General features: G+C 45.2%; 1 protein-coding gene across 6 annotated transcripts in view; it reads right to left on the bottom strand.

Annotated features, from left to right (window-relative positions):
- Positions 1-3,382: 3,382 nt before the first annotated feature.
- The window catches only part of FGF13 (fibroblast growth factor 13), a 465,461-nt gene continuing 458,803 nt past the window's right edge, over positions 3,383-10,040 (bottom strand). For all 6 annotated transcript variants that reach the window (XM_027609278.2, XM_027609279.2, XM_027609275.2 and 3 more), the window contains 2 exons: positions 6,074-6,272; positions 3,383-4,806 (listed from right to left, as the gene is read on the bottom strand). In XM_027609278.2, the coding sequence (XP_027465079.1) occupies positions 4,670-4,806; positions 6,074-6,272 (336 nt within the window). In that variant the 3' untranslated portion in view covers positions 3,383-4,669. The remainder of the gene's footprint in view (positions 4,807-6,073; positions 6,273-10,040) is intronic.

Raw genomic sequence — 10,040 nt, 5'->3', positions numbered from 1 at the left:
CTTTTCTGTATTTTTTATTAGAGTAAATGTGATGAAGAAAATACCAGACACTTGTACTCATGTGATATTAGCAAAAGGCCTGGTTGATTTGGCAAAGATTATTGTTCTCTGTGCAACAAATTCAAACTAACATTTAAAAAGCAGCATAATGTTTAGGAGATTGAAAAGGTCCAGGATAGGGGCATCTGGCTGGCTCAGTCGGAAGAGCAGGGGACTCTTGATCTCGGGGTCGTTTAAGTTCAAGCCCCATGTCGGGAGTAGAGATTACTTAAATAAATAAAACTTAAAAAACAAAAAAGAAAAGAAAAGGTCCAGGATGGTCTATGAAAGAGTAATACCCAAATGCTATTTCTCTAAGTTTGGATTTTGCTCTTTTCTTTCTCATTTAGAGTGACAAAGCAGCCCTGAGTTAGAGACATCCTATTGTATGTACTACAGCTTGATAGCATTCCCAGTCCTTAGCGGGAAAAGGCTTAACCCAAGGTGACAGAATGAGCCAGCATGGCAGCCTGGTGCTTTCATTCCAGGGTAACTAAATGCATCAAGCCAAACCCGGGGACCCCATCTTTGCATACAGAGTGATAAAAAGTATGAAAAGTCGTCACTGTAAATACAGTTCATAATTTGGGGTGCTAGTGACCTGCCCTAGCTACAGTTCCCTACTGTTTATTTTTATTTTTTAAAGATTTTATTTATTTATTTGACAGAGAGAGAGAGAGAGAGCGAGAGAGAGAACACAGGCAGGGGGAGTGAGAGAGGGAGAAGCAGGCTTCCCGTGGAACGGGGAGCCCGCCCAATGCGGGGCTCGATGCCAGGACCCTGGGGTCATGACCTGAGCCAAAGGCAGATGCTTAACGACTGAGCCAGCCACCCAGGCGCCCCTCCCTATTGTTTTTTTTTTTTTTTAAAGTAGGCTCCACACCCAGCGTGGGGCTTGAACTCACCACCCCGCGATCAGGAGTCGCCTGCTCTACTGACTGAGCCAGCCTGGGGCCCCTCCACTGGTTTTTGTGATTGGAAATGGTCATCCATGATGCCACTGCTAGATCCCCGCACAGGTTTAGGGACTGGCAAGTGGCCGCTCCTCTAATCAATACCTAAAATGTGGACATAGCTCTGGGCCGGGGTTGGAAGAATCTTGAGAAGCATGATAGGAAAAGTCTAGACCCCCTGGGAAAGACTGTTGGTAGAAATATGGGCATGCCAGTGAGGGCACATTTCAATCTAACCTGTGAACAGCACGCTTCGGCTAGAGTTAGCTTCTAAAGCACATTTGAATGTCACCGATTCAAAATGGCTCTCAGCTCTGCTTTTTGCCTCTGCTTAGCCACAGACTGGTTATAATCAGCTGGTTCAGATGGAGAGGTGATCCCCCTAGAAATTCGTTTCCCCCCATGGAGTTCGTTTCCCTACTTGGACAACAGCTGCTTGGAACGGCTGGAAACAAGTAGCTGGGGGCCTGTAACAAATTCTTCTGTGAACTTGACCCGTATGGCAGCACCCCGTGCTGCTGAGGGAGGTGGGAAGAAGTGCTAGAGCTCCCTGCTCCTCTCAACCCTTTGAAGGTTCCTTGGCAAGGAGTAGGTGTTCTCTGCAGATACGAACACAACCCCTGAAGAAACGGCATTTGTTTTGCTTTTAGATACAAGTAGCTTGAAGAAAGTGATGTCTTTCCATGCTGTCCCCCTCGGTTCCAACCGCATTATGCAGGGATCGGATACACCCTCAGAGATCACGGACACAACATGAAATCCAGGGCTATGCCACAGAGCAGTGGCCCTCAGACTGGGGTGGGCGTCAGACTCAGCAGATTCCCAGGCCTAGCGAAAACCGTGGCAGTGGACTAACAGCACAAGTGATTTAGGTGCCCGTGACAGGCTCAGGGGTCCCCACTCTGCCGCAGTGTCCGTATGTGCTCTGTGAGGCTATGGCTGTGGGGCCAGATACATTTCTTTATCCCAGTATTTCTCAAAGTCAAGCAGGCTTCCTTAACACGGGGCTTCTTAGAAACCAGGGTGCTAACATAGATTTTGAATCCCAAAGAAGGGAAGAGAGTACGTGAGTGGTTCTTCAGGAGTCGTTCCCCAGGGCTGGCAGCCTCAGCACCACCTGGGTATTTGTTAGCGATCCAGTCTTGAGCCGGCCCCAGACCTACTCAATCAGAGACTCTGGAGGCGAGGTTCAACGGTCTAAGTCTTACAGGCCCTCTAGGCGTTTCTGGTGTGTATTAAGGTCGGAGAGCCGGGTCTTTGCAGTGTTTTCCAAAACTGTTCTTTCATCATGTAGCAGGGCTAATATTTTCTACTATCGAAGTGTGTGTGTGTGTGTGTGTGTGTGAAGATGTGTGAAAGTCTCATCACTTGTAGGGAGGTTGTTTTGATGGCTACTGAATTATTGATGTATTTAAGAACCACTTCCTGTTAAAAACAACTTGAAATGGCTCAAAGAGAATGCTGGGAATAACAGATCCTTCCTGGGTATTGTGACCACTTTTTATTTATGCCAGCCTTCCCTGAGACACCGATGTTCTGATTTGTTTATCGCCAGCAGACCTGCGCTATTTCTGAATGATGAGAAAGCAAAAAGCAGCAACCAAAATAGTCAATAACCAAACCTTAAAGTCCTTGGAACAAGAGGGAGACAATGTATTACTTTTCTCTACCAACTGAAAATTCAGAGGACTTAATAAGGGGCCGGGGTTGAGGGATTCTGCTCATGGTGCGCAGTACAAAGGCTCCTAAGTCCGACCGAGGCAGGCAGCCTCGCTTCCCGCAGGGAGACTTCAGAGCTCAGGCAGGAGGAGGCAAGGATGGGGGGGGGGGCGGTGCTTAAGATGCGATGCAAGATGACGGGCCCAAACATCTCAGGAACCGGCAGCCTCCCCTCTGTGCAAAAGCAGGCTGCCCGGGGCCCCAGTAACTTTGACGGATGCCCTAGAAAGCACCAGTCAATTGTGTTTTTACCTGTTCTTCCACTCTTTCCTTCATAGACCGACCATTGACATTGAAAACGCCGACACTCCTTCAGCCTTTGGAGGTGCAAAGGCCCTTAGATATTTAGTCCTGCGTCTTCTCTCCTCCGGGAGAAATGAGCACCCGAGAGGGGACCTGACAGTGTGAATGGCAGACAGGATACTAGAACATGGGTCTCATTTGTACAATTCCATCACTGAATGGGAATGAGAAGTCTCTGTTCCAATCTGAAGTCCGAGTCCAATAACTAGTACAACAGACACACTTTAAAAGAGTATTCATGTGAATACGAATCTCTAGACTGCAGACTGAGGGCAGTGACCTTACATACATAATTCAGTGTTTAGGTCCAGTTTCTATGACAGTTAATGGCACGTGACAAACAATAAATAGGCGTTGAAGGATTTTTCTTTGAATGAATATAAAGAGTTTATTCGGTGCGTATTTGGGTATACAACAACAAATATTAAACAACTTTTTTTTTAACTTTTTTTGTGCACAGGACAGAAGACTGCCTGTACATGCTATGTCCACTTTTGGAACACAGATTTTAACAATTATTAATGCACAGAATCTTACATATCATGCAACTCTATGCCAAGATTCCAACTTTCTTCCATGCAACAGATATGAAGATCTAAATGGAAACCTAGCTAAGTCTTAAACACTTTTCCAGAAGCAAGTATAAGTATATGTTGTTTAGGGGTAACCAGTCTTAACATTTCCTTGTACACAATATTCACATGCCAAATACAACGACAGGAGGACTCGTACATACACAGATGAGACATTTCTTATTTTAACAACACAAAAGACGACATCACAGCTCCACGGTTCCTGTCTTTATACAAGAAGCCACAACAATAGTTTAACATGATAACACAAATGGAATTAAGAGAAATCTACAGTTGAGGATAATCTTTTTTTTTTAAGTAATCTTTACTGACTGGGGTTGACAATACACTTCAATTTCTATGCACAGAATACAGCACAAGAACTTGACCAGAATACACTACAAATCTAAAAAAAAAAAAAAAAAAAAGAAAAATTGGTAGAATCACAAGAACACTGTTACCTTGAGCCTGAGATGCCAATTCAGATTCAACCCTGAATTTGGTTGATTTGGGTTAAGTGACAGAGTCAATAGAACCATTGAATTTCAGAAATCATAAAGTTGCACTATACCAAAGTAAAGAGTACATCTGAATCAAGCGTAGATAGAAAACATTAAGCCAAGAAAACAACACAGGTCACATAATTTTGTTTGCCCCTACAAAACATTTAAGCAGTTAATTTTGTTTTGTTTTGTTTTGATTTTTGTTTTGTTTTGTTTTTGAAGAGCAATTGTGGTCTTTTAAATTTTCTTGGTTGGAGAGCAAATTTTTATCAGCGTTAGTGCTGTGAAATGTTTTTGGCTTGTCATCCCCAAAGCACAGGTGAGATCATGAGAAAATTGGGCAGTCCTTCTCCAGGATTTAGTTCACTGATAATGCTTGGCATTCTTTTGCACAAGCTCAATCAAAATTATAGGGCGTTAGTATGGATGATAAGAAGGTGTCATGGCAGACAGACCAGTGAACCCTGCCTGTCTGGTGAACGTCATTGACAAATGTGAACTTTTGGGTGAAGGACTGCTAGAATTCAACAGCACCTGGAGGTAAGGTTCTGTTACAGAGCCCTTGTTTTGCCCTCACTGGCTACGTTGATTCGTTGTGGCTCATGGACTTGCCTCCGTTCAGCACGCCGGAGACACTTCTGCTCTTGGTTGGGGTCCCGCTTCCAGACCGGGAGAACTCCGTGAGGTCGTGCAGTGACGGCTCCTTGTACATGGCCACTGGAAAGCAGAGAAACACCAGGTCAGGGGCCTTCGAGTGCGCACCCCACGCTGGCCCTCAGCTTGTCTTCTGGTGACTAGGCTTCCCTGCTCTGGGCCGAACACGGCGAACGCTGCTTCCAAGGCCTCTGCCGAGAACGGACTGGCTTGGCTTGAGCAAGCTCCAGTCTTTGGCATGGTGGTGTGCCAAGAATTCTAATGCCTCATTCCCATCACTTATGGTTATATACGTGAGGGCGTTAATGAAAAATGCATTTAATAAAGCTCCTGGATGCTTAAATATAATCTACAGCATGCTGTGCAAGCCAAATATTAAAATTTAAAACATTTTAAAAACACTGATTTCTAGCACGTTCAAAAGGATACTCTCCCAGAGTCTAAATGTTTAGCGCAAGTCTTACTGCAATACGTGGTACACAGTACTGTTGTTGCGCTGGGAGTAACGATACTAGCTGACGCTGACAGAGCGCCTGCAGCGTACTGGACACCATGCTAAGTGCTTCACGTGCATTACCTCATTTGATCCCCCGAAGAATCCTATGACTTGGGTGCTCTAGCCAGATTTTACAGGTGAGGAATGCAGGTCAATAATCCAGCCATGCCCACCCAGTTAGGACAGAGGGGAGTTGGGATTCGAATCCCAGTAGTTTGGCCACAGAACACAGGCCACGCTGAGCAGCGCTATGTGGATCCGATGGGGCAGTGTGTTGCTACTCTCACCTTGATTCTAACCCCAGGCCAGTGACCTCTTGGGGGTCTTGCTCTGCTTTGCCCATGTCCTCTATCCCTTCTCTCCCACGTCTCAGCTACTGATCTTCTGCACCCCATCTCTCCCTCACCCTTTCCAACTTGACTGCAAGACAAACGAGGAATGGAAACTGTTGGGACAGTATCGCTGGGCCGTTAAAGAGGGGCCCAAGGAGCTTCCCCGTAAGTGTTAAGCATGCAGACATTTGAGCATCTGCGTTTTTGTCCAGGAAACACTTTGGCAGGATTTGGGGTTCTTGGCTGTCCTGGGTTAGCAGTCAAGCTGCTCCCACATAAGCAAGGTGTTACTATCTTCAGATGTACTATGGGAAAATTAAAATCGGAAGATTGGATGCTATTGTCAATGCTTAATGTTTTAAGTGTTATAAAATGTCACTAAATTTCTGTATAATTGCCTTTAATGGGGAAGAGTTACGCTCCACTTAAGAGAAGCATGATGAAGGATTGAGTTAAGTAAGGGTACTCGTCTAATCCACAGTTCCTAGTGTGTCAAGTTTACCTTTGAGTGGTTTGGGCAGAAAGTGAGCTGCAGGCTTGTTCTTCTTCACATGGTTTCCTTTCATGATCTCCCCTTCTTTGTTCAGACCCAGATACCACCCTCGGCCGGACTGCTGTTGGCGGTATATCATCGATGAATACGTCACGTAATAATTTTCAAACACCGATTCTTTGAATTTGCACTCAGGTGTAAAATGTTCCTGGCGAGACAAGTAAATAAACCAAAGCTCAATATTTATAGCTCTGAACTTCATGGAGAACCCTGTGGTATTGTTCTTCAGGAGTCCAGGACATATTTTGCTCAAGCTTGTATGACTGGTGCTCTCTTTTAACAGCATAAACTATTATCATTGGAAACCAAGACTATATATAACATTTCACATGATACTTTGGAAAAAGCCCTAAGTGCAAGTGCCACTGATCAATGATTAGCTCCCTCTGTAATAAGATAATGGAAAAATTACAACGAGCCACATAACTAACATATTGGATAAATGCAAGAGCTAAAGATCGAAAAGACCAGTATAAAGCTGTCACATGGAGCTTTGTTCCCTTTGGGGTTAAATACGAGAAAATAAACATTTTGTCCTTCTTAATTTTCATAAGTTCTCCAGTTACCATACACTATAATTGTCAACTGCCCGAGGCTAAAATCCGTGTAATGGTGTGACATTACTGGCTGCCGACGTTTCTAGAAGGATGCTACAAAGAAAGGCTACCTTTTGCTTTTAGGTCAACCAAGTTGATTTGGTTTTTAATCATTGGACCTTGACTTAAAAAAGAAAAAAAAAAAATTCTCCCCTCGCCTCCATCCTTGTCTTACAGTAATGTTTACAAGCCAATCAATAGAGAAGCAGGAATTTACAGTAATTCTACAAGCAGACATGGGAGAGCAGCCCAGGGGACTCTGAACCCGGAATGGGATGTCTGCCATGTGCTTGGCCACGTTTTCTTTGGATGTGTCCATACAAATGAAGGGTTCCTGATCCAACGGACTATTTCAGAAAAAAAACCAACACAACAAACAACTGAAAACCTTCTTTCAAGTCTTGTGGATTTGTGTGTATGAAATAAACAGCCATCCAAAGTGGCCATCTGTAAGCCAAATGAAACAAGCAGCAGATTCTAATCTCTATGGAGCCCACGGAGCAGCAGTGGAAGACAAGGAGAAGAATGGCAGCTGAACGACATGTGACGGTGGCACCAAGGAAGCCATTTGAGATATTTGCCAATGTGCTGAGATGTTAATCAGGAAGAACTTCTCATAAAACCCTAAAAAGAAAACAACCTTGTAAAAAGATCATATGCTTTGTGGACACCAGCCGTTTCTGAGCAATGCCTCCATGGGCCCACCGTCCTTCTTTTTCATATTAGATATCCGTCTGAGCAATGCACACTATATCCGCACCAAAGAATCTGAAGTGCTCTCAGAATCTGAAGTCCTCTCAGCAAAGAGGGACAGATTCCTCATATGAGGCAGCCTTTCTCTGAAAGTTTAGCCACATCTGCTTTTCTTTTGGGAATCCACAAAACCTGTTTCACTCCGTTAGCTCACCAATTCTCCCCGTCTGGCCTCCACGGCATTGATTAGAGTCATCTTTTGGGGTTATTTCAGCCTAGGGGCATACTTGATAAGTCCTCCAAAGATTCACACAAATTCAACCTGCGCAAGAAGAAATGTATTTCCAAGGCAACGATCATATGTAAGAACCGGTGTTCTGTTTATGGGTTGTGAAGACTCCCCTTTGTGGGATTCTCAACAGGGAAACCCAGTGTATGCCTACAAAGAAATGTGACTAGAAGTCTCCACATTTCTTCTAGTGATGAGGACAGTTGCATATAATGTTGTTGAAACTCTTTGGGAATGAAATGACCATTTGGGGGGCACCGGGGTGGCTCAGTCGGTTAAACGTCTGCCTTCAGCTCAGGTCAGGATCTCAGGGTCCTGGGATCAAGCCCTGCATCGGGACCCTCCTCTCAGTGGGGACTCTGCTTCTCCCGCTCCCCCTGCTTGTACTCTCTCTCTCTCAAATAAATAAATAAAATCTTAAAAAAAAAAAAGAAATCACCATTTGGGAAAAAAAATCTCATCCTTGGAGGGTGAGTTTTACTTTCAAAAAGAGTCAGAAGCCATTCAAAAATAAGTATGATGAACAATATATATGATCGAGGTGAGTGATTCTGTGTAGGTACATAAATACTGTATGACCGACATCCCAAATGGTGGGATGGGATGACTTGCCGAGGCAGGTCCCCAAAAAGGGCTGCAGTTAACGTCCCATGTGATGGCAGCCTTCACTCATTCATTTATACGCGGTTTCTGACAATCCACTGTATGCTTGGGTGGTGCTAGAAGTTCACAGGTAAATAAGGAGCCTCAGAAAACTCCCCAGGTATTTGCAGGAGTCAGCCATATACCCAAATGATGTGGACACGAAGTGTGCTGCCATTAAGTACGGAACAGGAGACATAAAGGTGTTTTAGGAGAACAGAGGAAGCCCGGTTTCGCTCTGACTGGGGGACTGCAGAGGGACGGGCTTCACAGAGAGGGTTACTATTTTAGGTGAGCTTTGAAGGGTGGGTAGGAATTCAAACCAGAAAGAGGGGAAGGATACTATTTGAAGCACAGAGCCACAGTCCTTTGAACCCCCACTTCTGTGTCCCCTATGTCTCAGTAATTATCACCCACCATCCTATCCTGGTAGCTGCTCACGCTTCAAACTTCAGGGGACCTTGAAGTCCATCATCCACAAATCCCTCCAGCCCGTGATCTTTACCTTCCATTTCCACTGCTACTGTTCTAGCTTGTGCCCTCTGCCCTCTCCGCTGGCCTGCTGTCACAACCTCCCCTCTGGTCTCTCCCCTTCTGCTAGCACGTTTCCCTGCTAAAGCAACATTCCCTTCCTTAGGAACTTTTGACGGTTTTGCCTGGCTTTAGAGGCAAAACAACTTGATGCGGCATCTACAATTCTCCACAATTCAGTCACCACCCTGACTTCAGCCTCTCCCTCTGCCACAGGGTAGTGTGCCTTTCCAGAGGCCACTCGTTTCCTTTGCTTAGAATGTCATTCTTCTGTCTCCCTACCTCCTGGCTTTCCTCTCGTCCCTCATGGCCGAGCTCGGATAGAGGATCTCCCTCAGTCGGAACTGATTCTACGCGTATTTGTGCTCCCTTAAGCCCTACCTACATCTCTAGCTGCCCCCGTGACTCAGGCATACGCAGGAGCGGCTCCAGATGGCAGGGAACTTGTCTTTATTTTCCGAACCCACCCTCTCCTCTCACAAATGACTGGTCATATTGCCTAGCAAGCAGCGGACCACTCAACTCCCGTTTACAGGATTTGGATTTCGGAGATTCAGATTTCAGTCTGAGAAATTCCAGGATTCAGAAGTCCCAACCAGTGAAAAGTCTGCAGGGAACTTCCTTAATACCATATGGAATCGGCTGTCTGCAGAAGGAGGCTGTCATCGCACGGACAGATCCTGCAGGAGCGATTTAGTATCTGTTAAGAATAACAGATACTACACAGATACTGGCACCTACAACATTAGGAGGAAAAACTTGGCGATTGTTACAACTATTGAAAAATGGCAAGGAAGGACTCAATGAACTGAATGCTCTGTCACATCCTGGCAATTTCTTAGTCATCACCACTAAATTTGGACTCAGAAACTCAGCAGAGAGGAAAATGAGGCCAAAAAAAGAATGTTGAAGCAACCAGAGGAGTGTTCTGTTCTGTGTGACACTGTCATTTTACCCAGTGTTGGAATGAGTAGGCAGAAGAGGCTTCGTTTTTATCCAGTGTGGAAAAATGCAGACAGCCCACCCAACACAGGAAGGACTAGCAAAGGGGTACTGGCCTGACCCTATCGGGGAAGCCCTGTCTGGAGGATGCCAGGTAGACATATGGCAAGGAATCAGCAGCCTCCTTTGACTGATGTGAAGATGATCATTAGCGCTCTTGAAA

The sequence above is a fragment of the Zalophus californianus genome, chromosome X (genome assembly GCF_009762305.2).
Source record: "Zalophus californianus isolate mZalCal1 chromosome X, mZalCal1.pri.v2, whole genome shotgun sequence".
NCBI lineage: Eukaryota > Metazoa > Chordata > Mammalia > Carnivora > Otariidae > Zalophus > Zalophus californianus.
Note: the sequence above shows the minus strand (reverse complement) of the source record. Positions and strands in the feature narration are given on the sequence as shown.